At 39.9% G+C, this 16,267-nt stretch overlaps 1 protein-coding gene across 1 annotated transcript in view; it reads left to right on the top strand.

Annotated features, from left to right (window-relative positions):
- Positions 1-248: 248 nt before the first annotated feature.
- PKD1L3 (polycystin 1 like 3, transient receptor potential channel interacting) overlaps positions 249-16,267 on the top strand; it is a 57,790-nt gene continuing 41,771 nt past the window's right edge. Inside the window, exons 1-13 of the mRNA XM_087940788.1 lie at positions 249-252; positions 2,059-2,307; positions 3,494-3,658; positions 4,141-4,326; positions 5,171-5,281; positions 6,633-6,780; positions 7,778-7,998; positions 9,262-9,666; positions 10,954-11,094; positions 11,643-11,692; positions 12,533-12,653; positions 13,764-13,971; positions 14,817-14,937. Coding sequence (XP_087796914.1) covers positions 249-252; positions 2,059-2,307; positions 3,494-3,658; positions 4,141-4,326; positions 5,171-5,281; positions 6,633-6,780; positions 7,778-7,998; positions 9,262-9,666; positions 10,954-11,094; positions 11,643-11,692; positions 12,533-12,653; positions 13,764-13,971; positions 14,817-14,937 — 2,130 coding nt within the window. The remainder of the gene's footprint in view (positions 253-2,058; positions 2,308-3,493; positions 3,659-4,140; positions 4,327-5,170; positions 5,282-6,632; positions 6,781-7,777; positions 7,999-9,261; positions 9,667-10,953; positions 11,095-11,642; positions 11,693-12,532; positions 12,654-13,763; positions 13,972-14,816; positions 14,938-16,267) is intronic.

Consider the following 16,267-nt stretch of genomic DNA (forward strand, 5'->3'; position numbering starts at 1 on the left):
TAATGTACTAAGCCAAGAGCTAGTTTTCGTTGGGTTGAAGGAAGTCAGCAACAGCTATTCATAAGCCTGAGAATCAACAACAATAGAATACTTTTATTGGCCAAGTGTGATTGGACACACAAGGAAGTTGTCTCTGATTGCATAAGCTCTCACTGTACATACAAACAACAAAGTAATATAATCATAAGATACCAATATGAGAAGGTAGTAGAAAAGATGAGAAGGATAATAGTAATTCAGCCTATTACATGGGTAAATATCCTTAGACATAAGGCAATACTATGATCATTTGGTGTTCAGCGGAGTGATGGCATGGAGTAAAACTGTCTTTGTGTCTATGTGTTTTGGCATGCAGGGCAGCAGTTGAAGCAGTTTATGTGAGGGATGTGAGGGATCTCTAGATACTTTCTCAGCCCCCTTTCTGCCCCATGCAGTATACAGGTCCTCAATTATCTTGTATATTGCATGGGTCACAGGTGAGGATCTGTGTATAGGTCTTCAAGTAAATTATGCAGGCTTCAGAATTGGATCAAGGACCATTGCAAGTACTCACCACCACAGGAGAGGTTGTATCTTCAAGCTGTTCCAGAAAGAAAATATATTTCCCCAGGAGCTTTACATAGCCAACCCAAGGCCCCTATTCCCTGTCCACTATGCACAGCTGAAGCTAAACACCTTTGGTTTGATAAGGTCATATTCTGCAAAGCTTCACCTTCTGTCAAGAACCTCTTCCTACAAAGAGGTCTCCTTTGTCTCTAAAGCTTGGTTCTTCAGCATCTGAACTGAGAGGCGTACAAGCCTAGTCCTCTTCTGGACATGTCAGAAAGGACCATAAGCAAGGTAGAATGCGGTTTTCCTAGAACAGGGCAATGTGACGATGATAGAATCAGAGAAGGAGGGGGAAGAGGGGGAGGAGGACAGGGAGGAGGGGAAGAAGAAGAAGAAGAAGAAGAAGAAGAAGAAGAAGAAGAAGAAGAAGAAGAAGAAGAAGAGGAAGAGGAAGAGGAAGAGGAAGAGGAAGAAGAAGAAGAAGAAGAAGAAGAAGAAGAAGAAGAAGAAGAAGAAGAAGAAGAAGAAGAAGAAGAAGAAGAAGAAGAAGAAGAAGAAGAAGAAGAAGAAGAAGAAGAAGAAGAAGAAGAAGAAGAAGAAGAAGAAGAAGAAGAAGAAGAAGAAAGCATCAACCAACTCACTGGACTGGATCTTACTGAAAGGTTTTTTTTACCAGTTTTGAGATAATACTCCTATTATTCAAAATGTCCACATCTTTCATCCCGGCAGTTCTTAGACTGGCCAATGCATTTGCAGGTTGATGAGATGCAAGGAAGTGACGAACGAAAGTTTCTTCTTATTCCTAACTCTCCAGAAATTTGATGTGTGCTGTTTCTTTCTATGGATATACATTTAATTTCCACCTATTTTCTTTGTTCACAATTTTTAAGGATTGCTGAAATTGTCACATATATTCCTCACAAGATACACACAGTGTATGTCGACATCTCACTATGGATACTGAATTTTTAACTGAAAACAGTGATGAATCAAATGTTCAAGGTTTTTAAATTCTTTTTTGGGAATAAAATGCCCAACACCTTAAAAAATACAATAGCTCCTTTTATTGCCTCTTTTATCTGTGGCTGCCATACAGCGAAGTGTGCTTATTTATCAATGTAATCTTTTCGGCTCACATGGAAATTTGTCCATTAAAGCTTGCTGTTTATTCTTCTTGATTTGTAACAGACATTTGCACAATGGCCTTTTTTCAAATCCATTGGTACATCAATAGCACCAGGTCGTGTGTTTTTTTTAATGATCATTCAAAGAAGCTTCTTTTTTATTTAAATTGGAAGCAAAGGGTTTAGTAGGCTGCTACAGGCATTAGGAGAAGAGGTAGAAAAGAGAAATAGGTTTACAAAACCAAGTCAGAAAGTGTAGAGAATTGGTGATGGGCTCTCTGTCTGTTTCTTTCTCTCTTTCTCAATGCAGGAACTGCATCAACTGTTGATCCAGTCATGTATTTCCTTAGCATAATTTTTATACTCATAATTTCCTGGTCTACAGGAGAGGACTTATCCCTGGCAGAAGAGATCCCTTGTTCAAAGTATCAAGTGGCTTTCAATCACTCATGCTACGAATTTGTGAGACTCCAACGCACGTTCACAAGTGCCCAGAGCTGGTGTGAGAGAGGAGGTGGGCATCTGGCCTTTATTGGAAATGAAGGGACTCAAACATTCTTGGAGGAACACATCTCTGAGGACAAGGAGTGGTGGATCGGAATAACCTACACCTCTTCCAATGAAACCAATGAAGGTAAGAAGAACTGGGGACAGTTGTGTGTGCAGAAAGTTGTGGTTGGAACCCTAGATACAAATGTGAGAGGCAAATTGTAAAGGGAATGAGAAGCTCAGCTTCTGATGCATTTATGAACATATCTATGTAATTTTCTTGACAATGCTAAAGAAGTTTGTCACTCCTTCCTTCCTTCCTTCCTTCCTTCCTTCCTTCCTTCCTTCCTTCCTTCCTTCCTTCCTTCCTTCCTCCCTCCTTCCCTCCCTCCCTCCTTCCTTCCTTCCTTCCTTCCTTCCTTCTTTCCTTCCTTCCTTCCCCTTCCCTTTTCTTCCCATCCATCTCTATCATTCCTTCCTTCCTTCCTTCCTTCCTTCCTTCCTTCCTTCCTTCCTTCCTTCCTTCCTTCCTTCCTTCTTTCCTTCCTTGTTTCCCCTTCCCTTTTCTTCCCATCCATCTCTATCCTTCCTTCCTTCCTTCCTTCCTTCCTTCCTTCCTTCCTTCCTTCCTTCCTTCCTTCCTTCCTTCCTTCCTTCCTTCCTTCTGTCCCTCCCTCCTTTCCATGTTTTCTATGTAGGATGCCAATCCTCAATAAATTGTATTCAAATGTGCACTCTTAAATAAACAGCACTCTTAAATATCAGCAATAAGGCGTGGGGGAGAAAGAAGTCACCAGCCTCTGTCCATGCCTATGGACTTCTTAAATATTGGCCAATTAATGAGTGGCCAAAATGCAGGAGAGGGCATGGCCTTTGAAGCAATTTACTGGGCATGTTCTGATTATTGACAGAATGCACCAAGAGCCACCTTTCTACTTACATAAGCACCTAAGATGACTTACAAATTTGAAAGCAAAAATGCCAAGTTTAAAATATTTAAGTGACAATTACGGTCCATGAATGATTAAAGGATTGATGGAAGAGCATCTGAATCATCTTGCTAAATTCTTTTCTTAAAAAGGTGCTGTGTCATAAAACAGCAACCCAATGAGTAAACTTTGCCATGGAAGCCAGGGGATCAACACTTAGCTTGTTTGCTACCTGATCACCCACTACTTTCTGGGGGATAACCTGAGAGATCCTCTGGTTGAAGGGATATCTATCCAGTTGGTCAGTGGCCAAGGAAGGAGATCTTGATGGACAACTTCTCTTTGTAGCCGTAAAATATTGTGTGGTGCATCCATACGCTATATCGATTTCTTTCCCTGCAGGATCTATGATTTGGCTAGATACTTCGAACCTCACCTACACCAAGTGGTTCCAAGATCCACCCTCAGTCTTTGCCTCGTCCTGTGGCTATATCCTGAAGAATGCTGACTACCAGTGGGGAGTAACTGAGAATTGTAGCCAGGAGTTTGACTTTATTTGTGAATTTGGTAAGAAATTACCCCCAAACCCATGCCTTTAAAATACACAGATATGACCACCTAGACCAGAGGTCTCCAAACTTGGCAACTTTTAAGACTTGTGGACTTCCCAGAATTCTGGGAGTTGAAGTCCAAAAGTCTTAAAGTTGCCAAGTTTGGGGACCCTTGACCAGGACCAGTGTTTCTTAACCATGTCAACTGTAGCCATATAACTATGGGAATCTGTGCCACCAAACAGCACAAGACTGGCACAGACCATGTCTTCTAGTTTCTCAGTAGCCCTATCTGTTCCTCATTGGAGCACTTAAGGAAAGCTTTCCCAGATTGTCTCACCAGATGTTCTGGAATTCAGCTCCCATAATTCCCAGCTATTTTGCCTTTGGCTGTCTTTTGGAAATTCACATATTCAAGTCCAACCTATCTGGAGAGTACCTCATTAGAGAAGCTGCATTAAGAAGATAAAGATGTTTTCATTATTCCTTACTATCCAGAATCAGGCCACAGCATTGCTTGTGACAACTCGAATGCCACTGTGCAGTGTGGATCAGGAGAAGTCATTCAAATCGGAGAGAGTTTCTATGGGAGGAAAACTCCTCACTACTGTCTCCTCGAGACGCCCCTGCAGTTTGACGATGAAGAAGAGTGCAGTTGGATTAGCGTGAAAGACGAAGTTGCAGGTAAGCCTCAACATTCATATTGCAAGTGTTAGAAAGTCCATCCTATGTGGCCCCTCACATTAGAAGCCTCCAAGGGGAATAATAAAGATTACCTTCAGTCAAGTTTCACTTACTATAACCATATGAACAGGTCCAGGTAGTTTTCTTGACAGCAATAGGCAAATTCCCTTATATTCAGCCTGGTGCTGTCTGGTTTATGCTACAGTTCAAACATTTCTTAATGGATTCTAATCATATTCAGATGCTAACAAATCCAGTTCTGCTTAGCTTCTTGGAGAGCCTCAAGGGGCAATCCAGATAGGAATTACAACCAGTATTATCTGTCTGTCTGTCTATCTATCTATCTATCTATCTATCTATCTATCTATCTATCTATCTATCTATCTTTCCATTATCTATCTATTTACCCATCTCTCCATCCATCCATTATCTACCCTATCTATCTATCTATCTATCTATCTATCTATCTATCTATCTATCTATCTTTCCATTATCTATCTACCCATCTCTGCATCCATCCACTCTCTACCCATCTATCCATCCATCCTTCTATTATCTCTCTCTCTCTCTATCTATCTATCTATCTATCTATCTATCTATCTATCTATCTATCCATCTCTCCATCCATCCACTATCTACCCATCCATCCATCCTATCATCTATCTATCTATCTATCTATCTATCTATCTATCTATCCATCTATCTATCCATCCATCCATCCATCCATCCATCCATCCATCCATCCACCCAATCTTTTATCTACCTATTCATCCATCCATCTACAGACATGAGAAACTGAAATCAACTGAAATCATAGCTCAGGCGGCCATTTTAATCTTTGCAGGGCAATGTCACGGGCTCCAGGCATGCCAAGTTGCAGCGGATGGAACTTTTTTCGGAGAGCCTTGTCCAGGTTTAGGAAGCTACCTCTCCGTCCAATACCATTGCATGGAAGGTAAGCAGTCGCTGTTTCTACACACCATCCATGGAGGCAGAGATTGGTTAGTGACATCTGCGTAGAAACCCTGTTTAAAAATAGCCAACCAGCAGTCTGTTTTTTTTTTTCCCCCAGAAGCAACAATGCGATGTCTGAGATTCAGAGACTTATCAGCTTGGTGCCAGCCTGTAATAGTTTGCAGAATCATTTAGATTCTTGCAAATGCTGCACTCCTAGCTGGGGATAATTTCTAATGGTGAAGAAGCTGGATTTTCATTTTTTTTTTCCAGAATCACCTTAATTAGACTCTGAAGCTACAACCAAACAAATCCCTTTACCATACATCTCTGTAGCCCTGGTGGCAGGATGAGCGGCCAACACATTTAATAAAACAAACAAACAAGTCAACCTATTTCTTCTCCGACCTTGAGCTCTATTGAGCAGGAAATCATTCCAGCTGAAAAGGTTAATTGTGCACTTAGCAGTGTAGGATTTATATTTTATTTCTCCCTGATCTGTGATCAGAAGTAAACAAATTCAGGGTTAGATGAGGACATTTTTATATAATACTTTTTATAATACTTATATTTATATTATATATAATTTATATTATATTTATATTTATATTATAACTTATATTATTGGAATCTATTCAAAAAACTTTAGCATTGCAGTACACATATTAAAATTAATCATTTGGCTGTTACGATTTTCTATTTCATATTCTATTATAGTTTTACTGTTTTGCTCACAAGCTCGGTCTTAACACCGAGGATTGTTCTGTAAAGATCTTGGAGCTTCAATACGAGAGTATTGTGTTGATATTGTTAGCTTTTGTTTCTCCGGTTCCATAGCGATGAATGAAATGATTGGGAATTTTATGGAGGATATTTTGTCTGTTTGTGGAATATAGATTTGACAAGGCTCAGAGTTGTCTCTGAATGCAAAAGAGGATGTATTCTCTCTATGGCAACTCTGAAGCAAATCCAGCTGAAGCCATTTTGTGCTGCCTCATAGTTGCCATGAAGCCAGAAAGGGAGAAGGGAGGGGGGGAGTAGATAGCCAGGCTCCAGCCAAAACAAAATACTTTCTTGAGGGAACCAAGGTCACTGAAACAGGTGGCTACTGAAAGCGGAGAGGAGCCTGCCGTCCATCTTCATTGGACAATATGACCAGTGACATCTGGGAGGGAGGGGAGTTTGATTCTTTTAATGAGGTGAAAACCACGGGGAACTGTCAGAGTTGTTTTTCACCAGCTGTGCCAATATGATATATCCAATATACATATCCTTTGAGGAATTTATCTACCCTGGAGTTATGCTTTCAATGGGTGCATTACTCAGAATGCTGACACTCTACTCTTTTACAGGCTTGAGCTTGGTGGTGACCGAAACCACGTTTGTGTTGGAAAACGTCACCATTTCCTTGAAATGGCTGCTCTCACCATACACTGGAAACCTCTCCTGCATAATCACCACTGGAGATGGAAACAGTGTGGATCCCTACTACCCTTCAAGGTCAGAGAAAGCTTGGGGAGAAAAATGAGGCAGAGGCTTTAAAGAGATTGCAGCTGCATCGTAGAGTCAGTGAGATTCAAGGGTGGACTTTGCTAGACTATGTTTTGATAACCATCCCCATCTTCCTCATCAATGCAACTCCATGCCCCATATAAAAAAAGGACACAGCTTTGATTACAGAGTCACAGTCACTGTCTTAACCTTTTTGACCCCTACCTCATCCCTAAGGGACGCAGTGACTCAGAGGCTAAGATACTGAGCTTTGTCGATCAGAAAGGTTGGTAGTTCGGAGGTTTGAATACCTAGCACAGCATAACAGAGTGAGCTCCCATTACTTGTCCCAGCGTTGGCCAACCTAGCAGTTTGAAAGCATGTAAGAAAATAGAAAGTAGAAAGTAGAAAAATAGGAACCATCTTTGGTGGGAAGGGAACAGCGTCCCATGCGCCTTCAAAGGCGTTTAGTCATGCCGGCCACATGATTATGGAGATGTCTTCGGACAGCGCTGGCTCTTCGGCTTTGTAATGGAGATGAGCACTGCCCCCTAGAGCTGGAAACGACTAGCATGTATGTGAGAGGGGAACCTTTACCTCATCCCTAAATGTAATGTCCTCTAAGAAGGGATGCTTGGTCAATTTGGACCTACAGCCAATATCTTACACTTTTCAATGCCTAACTGTAGATCTGGTGATCTTGGGATGGAATGTATTAAGTGTCAGCTTATAACCCGTGACACTAAGGATGTGGATTTCCCGGAGGGAGGGGTGCATTCCAGAGAATAATAGGTAACTTGGGACAGAAAGGGGGTGAAGACAGCCTCTCCTTCATAGTTTCTAGAATGTATTATAGATGCAGATAGGACAGTCTTCAGTCTGTCAAGAGTTTGTCTGTAAAGCAATAAAGATCTCAGCTTGGAAGAATTACCAAGTGTTATTCTTGATTTGGGGCTTGACAGATCTGCCGATAATTTTCCTAGTTTTGTGTTTACAGCTTGCATAGCAATGTGACTCATTGTTACATCGAACCAGGCAAGTTCACAGTTTTTGTGGAGTGCACTACAAGTGAGTGGCACGTGACGGCTCAAAAACTCGTCACTGTTCGAGATAAAATGGATAAACTCACCGTGACCGGGTGCTTCAGCAAATATGAAGTGGGGAACAGCTCTCATTGCAGGGGCCTTTATGAGGAAACCTTGTGGATTCAAGTAGAACTTAATGGAGGTTAGTATGGTGTCTCTACTCTCTACCAATTGCCGTTCAAACAGTATATATTCTCTGTACATAAAGTAGATCTCTGCTAATCTGAACTATTCCTTAAAATATCCAAATCTTTTCTATAAACAAATCATCCTGAAAGAAAAGTGTATAATTTTGAAATCAGGGCCAAAACTCCCAATAGGAAAAATTGGACAGATTGTGTCTCCTGCAACATATTCTGAGAGCAGGAGAATAAATTGCTAACTAAGTTTATTCATGGATCGGAAGGAAGAACAGCCATTTTGGGACTTTGGCCACTGGCAACAACTTTTCTTATTAATATTTTTTTTAAAAAACCTGGTGACAAACATAAAGGCTGTGTGTGTTTGTGTATGTATCAGCTTTCCACAGGAAGGGAGGCAAATAGGTAATTAGAAAGGAAAAAAGAAAAGAGAGAAAATTCTTACATAGTTATGATTTAGAATGCTGTGCTTAGCCTTCACTAGCAAGGAGATTGGTGGGTGCCAGAAACAGAGAAAAGATGTGGTTGCTTTAAAGAGCCGTGAAATACAGAGTGCTGTATTTGCATCCTGCATATTTCAAAATGGAATCAGAACTTAATGGCTACTTGATTGATTGTTTTCAGTTCTTAGCAACTACATAGATAGATTTTAACTATCTGATCTTACAGGTGTTGCAATTGTGCACACATTGTCACTGGAATTGAGTCTGTCTACCTTGGGACCCTATTGTCAGGTTTACAAATGAAACATACAGCATAACAAAAGGTGCGGGGGGAAGGATGGGGAGAAAATAAACCATACACTCATTGAAAAAGGTTGCATTCTCTAAGGGATGTTAGAACCCCTATCTTAGATTGTAAAGCTGTTTTTTCTAAAACAAAGGCTTCTAAATACGTTGCAATTCCCTTTATCTTCAGTCAGTCTGGCTATTGTCTGTCCATCCATCCATCCAAGTGCATTTGTTTATTTAATGCATACTGCATAGTATTTGTCGATGTCAAGGATCTTCAAACTTGGCAAGTTTAAGACTTGTGGACTTCAACTCCCAGAATTCCTGAGCTAACATGACTGCAGGAGGAATTCTGGGAGTTGAAGTCCACAAGTCTTAAAGCTGTCAAGTCTGAAGACCCCTGGTCTATGTGTATAATAAACACTGGATAAATATGCTAAATAAACAAATACATTTATAATAATGAAGGCATACAGCGTTTATTATATCACTTTTAAGCTATTTTGGATTTTGGGTTGTTGTTTTCTTTTGCAGGGACTGGAGTAACCTATACTGTATTAAGTGATAACAAGACTGTGATGGAGACCAGCACGAAAATAGGAACTGTCCCTCATAATCTGACCTTGGATGGAGTCCTTCAACGGCTGATTGGCCCTGGGGTCCATTCCCTGGAAATAGTTGCCACCAGCAACACCACAGATTCAGAGGTCATAGAAATCCTGACTGTTCATTTAGTAGAGCCGATTTCTGGTCTCCAAGCCATGTTAACCTCCGACTCCTTAGAATTAGGAGAAGACCTGGAAATCAAGGTCTCTGTACGTCGTGGCACCCCTGAAAAAGCGAGATTTGAAGTGACGGGGATGAATGAAACATTTTCTCACTCGAAAGACTTCGTTGAAGGGAAGTCTGAAATTTATACAATCCCAATAAATTCTGAAGGTATTGTAATGCAAAGATTCTAATTATTTATATTCAGCTGGTTTACATGCTATCTTTCCTCCAAGTATTCATCCGAGACGCCAAACAAAATGCTCCCCATTTTTCTCTCTGAAAGTTAGATCGTGCAGTGAGGGGGTTTCATGAATTGCCTGTATAAGAGGGTGAAAGACAGGTACCTTGGTCTATATACCAAATAAATGACCCGTTGGGATCCCCATATCAAAGCAACTTATATGCGGTCAGAATCTGAAAATAACATTTAACACAGCACATAACTTAAGCAAAATGGTTCCGTTGAGATCGGCATATGCAGGACTGATTGAGGTAGATTGTAGGGATGATACCGAAATATAATTTTATCATATTGTATCTATATTATTATTATATTTTATTCTATTTTCATCTTAGATCCTATTTTATTCCGATTTCATTTTAAACTGTATTTTATCCAATTCCATTTTAAATTGCTTTTATCAAATTTCAGTAATAACTTCTTTCTGGAACTCTGCACTTTGACATGGCCTAAAGGCTAATCCTCATCATCAACAACAACAACAACAGTAATAATAATAATAACTAACCTAGACTTATCCATTTCTAAACCCTGCCTGGTAAATAATATATACAAACAGATTAAGTGAAGGTTAGGGTTAAAAAAGAAAGCAAACTCTGAAATATCTAAATCAAAATATAAAAATCTTATTTCATTTTCTATTCGGCATATCCAACTAATCAGCATTTTACCAGATTTATAGTATTTTCAGGAAAAAAAGGCTCCTGGCTTGGCATTGTTGGCCAATAGCCAAGACTCACAGTTGGCAAAGAGAACATTAACAAATACTAATATTTTTGAGCTTTATTAATGTCTGCCCCACCTCCCACCCCCTATTGCTAAACCATGAAATGGAACTGAAAAGAAGAAGCAGAAAATACAAGGAATTCAGTAATGACAGGATAAAAAGGTGGCTTGCGGAGAGTAGAGAGTTGCCCAAAATATGCAGTCCGCTTGGTTGTCAAATCATCAGTATTGGGGATGAAAAGTTCGTTCTTTTGAGTTCTTCCGAGCCACACCATAATCTCAAACTTTTGCTGTCAGATTAAACTTTTTATTCATCAGGCTTTGCTTGCTTTGCCATGGTCTCTGCCACCCATTCTCTCGAATTCTCTGAATCACCAAAACCCAGCCCAGCTCACCTTTGAACGTTCAAGATTCATTTTTTAATTGTTGAATCTGTTTCATTTATTCTATTTCATTTTTGTTTTTTTGTTTTTTTTGCCATGTGCTCTTCTCAGGTACTTTTCTGGTCAAAGTGTTCGTGATGAACGCCTTCTCAAACATGAGTGTTGATGTTGGAACTGTCACGGTGTCTAACAGCTCTCACAAAAAAGGTAATCATGGGACCTTGATTGTAATGGTGCAGGAAATGGGTAGGATAAAACTCACGAATGAAAGCAACTAACCAGGATAATGTTACAGGATACAAGTTGGGTCGGTCACTGAGAGCAGAAGTTGAGTCTTCCAAGCTTTTGGACATTCTGGTGAGAGAGAACTTCTCTGGGCTCCAGCATGTGTCCAAAAGCTCAGAAGATGAAACCTGCGGTCTCAATGACCGACTCAGATTGGATCCTATAATAAAATGGTTTCAACAAAGCAATGTGATCTCCCAGGATCAACTTCAGTGGGTAGATTGCTGTTGTATATACTGTTCTGTGATCTCAAGACTGGTGATGAAAAAATGTTTAGGGCAGAAGAAGTCCAGATTTAGCAACTGTGGAATAAAAACTTTTCCTTATTAACTTATCTAAAGTCCGTCTTTCTAGAAACCATTTTTAGTTGTCTTTCATATAAAAAGAATGGGTAGACTCTACTCAACCCAACAGAGCAAAGGAGAAACATTCATGTTTTGCTGAGAGAAACTCAAGCCTATCTTGAATGATAAAGTTTAAATCTTCTATTGTGTTCTTGGCACAAACAGATCCTGTAGCGAACGAAGAAAAATCCAGCACAAATGGGAAAAGAAGACTTGTGAGTACTGGGAAAATGTGGAAGAAAAGGAAGTGCATAAACTAGTGTATAGAGGAGATAGATTGCTGAGAAATGTGTCTTAGCTATTTGTGTGTCATATTAAGACAGATGAATTGTGCAGTGAACAATGTAATATTGCAAGTGTTGTTCTAATCTAGTGTTTCTCAACTTGGCAACTTTAAGATGTATGGACATCAACTCCCAGAATTCCCCAGCCAGTATACTAGCTGGGGAATTCTGGGAGTTGGTCCACATATTTTAAAGTTGAAAAACACTGTTCTAATAAGTCTGCAAATCTTAAAGTTGCCAAGGTTGGGGACCCCTGCAAAAACCACGTTGACCTACTGAGATAATTTCTAAGCATCCATATTTTTTTTAAATTGTGATCAATCCAAATCCTTTAAATGATTTAAATCAGATATGCAGTCTTCTATCTTCCACTGGTTTATTTAGAAAAACCTAATCCAATTTATCCAAATGTATTCCTCTGTGAAACATCATGGGAATATAATGGAATATTAGACACATACAGCCAACAGGTGGGAGAAGTACTTGTTAGTCAACAAGAGCTGAAGAAGCTTCTTGGATGAGAAGTGAAACATCTTCAGAGAAAACCAGAAAGTCCAGTTGCCTCTTGAAAAAAGCACCTCTGGGACTACTTGTTAGTCATTTAACCCAGAGGCAGTTCAATCCAGGCTGCAAAATAAATTATATTATTTATAAAGTTATGCTATTTATCAGTTATGCCTGTTAAATAAGGAAGTTTGGAAGCGTCTGTCTACTGTAAATACTTTGCAGAGATACTTTTGTGCCTAATTCCTCACATTTCTGTGGCTTCAGGATGACAAGGGGAAAAATAGGATCTACATTTCACCCAGCCGCCATGCCAGTGTCTTTGCAACAATTATCTTGGGTTGGCCTGAGACTGACAGCAACAATTCACTCTACAGTTGGTCTTGTGGTAAGTGTGTGTCTCTCAGTGTGCTTCCTTGCCTTATTTCTCAGGCAAGATTCTGTTAATGTAGCCTGACCATAAAATAGAATTAGCTCAGCTGATTGTGTTTCCTGCTGATCTATCTGTGAAGGCTGACATCAATCTTGCAAATTTGATAGTAAAAATCTCACATCATCTCCTTTACAACCTGACAAATTAAGGAAGATTTTTTCTGATCCTCTTTCTCCACCCATTATGCAGTTATGGGTATAATACCTCTCTTATCTAACCATGCCCTGGTGGCACCTTTTTCCTGGGTTTCTCAAGGTTGTTCTCATAAACTATTACAGTTGCAAATGTCTGAAGAAAAGAAGAGCCAGAAAAGTGGAGATCTGTAATGAGCTGAGCATGAAGCTCTGGGAAGTGGAATGGTGGTGCGATGCTTTACAGTTTTTGCAGGTAGAACATTCTGAATCTTGAAAGGAGAAATCCATCCTTCTCCAGCCCAGAACAAGATAAGCCCATGCTTAGTGAACCAAAGTAAGGGGGAACCCTAGAATTTCCCCCCTTATCCTTAACACTTTCACTGACACACAAGACTTTTCAGCAGTTATCACGTCTTAAGGTCTTGTCAATTAAGTAACAGGACGGCCAAGACATCATTGTTGGGGTGTGCTTAGGAAATCAGGTGACCTTCATCTGGCCTTGTCCTTCTCTTAGTTTTGTCAAGCTCAAACCCAGAAGTGGGACAGCAAGATCCAATAGTGACCAATACTTTATTTGCTTACACCTAATGGACAGAATCTTGCCAGATTAAAGCTATAAGTTCCTAAGCTTTTAGATGCAACCTATGAGATTCTAAGGTATGATTACCCTGAACTACTTCTTTTGTTCCACATCCAGCAATTTCTTAATCCTAGTTTCCTTTTGGGACGGCACTGTGTTGTCAAAAAACTCTCCTCCTACTTTTATAGGTGCACATTCCATCACAATTGTGTTGGGAAAATTCTATCTTTTTCAAACACACCCACACACAAATGACTTCAACTCTGAGATAACTCAGGACCATCACATTTATCCTGGTTCTGGGGTAGATGAGAAAGTGCAAATAAGTTGACTGAAAAACTGCCTTTGCAGGGTTCTGCTGGCCTCAGTGGGATGAATGTGTGCAGCAACAATCTATCGACACTGCACAAAGAGAGATCCGGATACCACCCAACTGCTTGCCTCCTCCCAGCTCTGCAGTGACAGTGAAGGTTGTGGTGAAAACCCCAGAGAAAGAGGAGAAGCAGGATGAACAATGTTTGTACGTCACAGCAAAGCGAGATTTGAGCCTGAGGATCAGGTGTGGCAACCTTGCATTATTATTTTTTAAGGTGGATGGGGAGGATGGATGGATTAACTCTTTAAAAAGTTAATCCATTTGATTGTAAAAAAAAAAAAAGGGACATCTTTCTAATCCCCCAATTACTGTTGTGAATACAGGCCCTGATATTTATGAATTATAATGTCTCTTTTTCGCTTCACGAATCTCACTAAAGCACATTGTTTGCTGTTCTGTTGGACAAGACCCAAATAGAATAGAATAGAATAGAATAGAATAGAATAGAATAGAATAGAATAGAATAGAATAGAATTCTTTATTGGCCAAGTGTGATTGTACACACAAGGAATTTGTCTTGGTGCATTTGCTCTCATTGTACATAAAAGAAAAGATACATTCATCTGTCAAACAAGTACTGGTGCAGTGATTTGAAATACCTTTATGTTAAGGGTGGTATGAATTTCTCTCTGAACTATAGGTCACAATATGTATTTATTTACTAAGTTTACATGCTGCCTTCTCACTATAAGTAACCCAGTATATTGATCAAAATTCTCTGCTGCTATACCTCCAGTCAGACTATTAACACACCAACTCTATTTTTTTTTCTTTTATGCTTGTAAAACCAAACCATATTTAGGCTGTGAACCACTAAAAGCTAGCTATAGTGAAAAAAATTTGTATGTTGCTAAGAGAGATCAGCTGATATGCTACCACTGGGGAAACACTGCTCAGCAGAAAAAGAGCTAGAGAACCCTGTTGTCATCTTGAGATTATCCTTGTGCCATTTTGGTAGGATTGGTTAATTTTCTCAGCAGGTGCTTATTTTTAGTTTACTAAATGTCATTTTATTTGGCTCCTCCTAGTTGTGAGAGGAATTGCAATCCTGTGAATATCAGTGAAGATGTTATCCTTAAAGTTTCAATGAGGGAAGATGCAAAGCCTGTACTTTACAAGTGGTATTTAGACCACTCCTTTGGAAGAAAGGTAAGTTTATGACCACCTCAGAAATTCCATATGTTCCTACACTCTGAAAAAAAATATTTTGTAGAGAATAACATTCCCTCTGAGAACAAACAACATTCAAGAGATATGGACATATTGGATGAGCAAAGTAGGGTTATAAACAGGGGTGGGATTCAAATTTTTTAACAACCGGTTCTGTGGCTGTGGCTTAGTTGGTGGGCGTGGCTTGGTGGTCATGTGACTGGGTGGACATGGCTTGGTGGTCATGTTACTGGCTGGGCGTGGCCAACTCAACATCACTCACATCAAGGCACGCATCTCCTCGTCTGGCCTCTCGTGACTGTGGGGATGCTGCAACAGTCGTAAGTGTAAAAAATGGTCATAAGTCACTTTTTTCAATGGTCACTCCACACAAGCAAAGTACCAGCAAAGGAGGGAAGAAAACTCCAAAGAAGTTCCTGAGACAGGAACTCTACTCCTGCCAAGAATGTAATAAGGGTTAACGGAGAGGCAGTTTCTGTAAGCAACACCACAATGTTTCCTTCCTGCCTTCCTTACAGGATTAGGCCAGTAATTTCTTCTAACAACCGGTTCTCTGAACTGCTTAGAATGTTAACAACTGGTTCTAGCGAATAGGTGTGAACTGGTAGAATCCCACCCCTGGTTATAAAGAACTACACTGCGTAATTTTTCCAGGAGCAGATTCCAGATCTTCACTTATAGCAAATTCATGATGGTGTGATTATGAGTAGGAAGGTAGAACTACAGTCTAGCTAAAACTAAGGAGAAATTTGCTGACAGTGAAAATGTTAACCAGTGGAACAGCTTGCCTCCAGAAGTTGTGGGTGCCCCATAACTGGAGGTTATCAAGAAGAGTTTGGGCCATGGTATAGGGTCTCTTGCTTGAGCAGAACTATAAGACCTCCAAGGTGCCTTCCAACTCTAATATTCTATTACTCTGAAATAGCGCATCTAGTTTTCGCCTTTCTAGAGAAATTATCAATCTCGTTTTGGAAAATATTCAGAATGGAGGGGGGCGGTCTTAGCTCCACCCTTCTCTCAACAAAAATGAACCATGTGTTCACGGATGTGTGGAAAGTTCCTTGAAGACAGCTACTTCTTGGCAGCATTTCCTGGAATGACCTGAGTGTATGTGATTTCCTTTTTCTCTTAACTCTGTTTTTCTTCCTCTGGAGGCTTCATTTTTGTTGGTGTGAAATTTGGCTAATTAAACAAAAAGGCCCCTCTTTTAGAAACCCAAAGCTATTGTTCCTAAACATACTTGCTATTCAAATATATACATGAGCCAAAGAAATGCTGATTATGTTCTTTCCAAAAGAACATTTTAAAA

This window comes from Pseudonaja textilis, chromosome 11, assembly GCF_049901715.1.
Source record: "Pseudonaja textilis isolate UNSWEBS1 chromosome 11, rPseTex1.2, whole genome shotgun sequence".
NCBI lineage: Eukaryota > Metazoa > Chordata > Lepidosauria > Squamata > Elapidae > Pseudonaja > Pseudonaja textilis.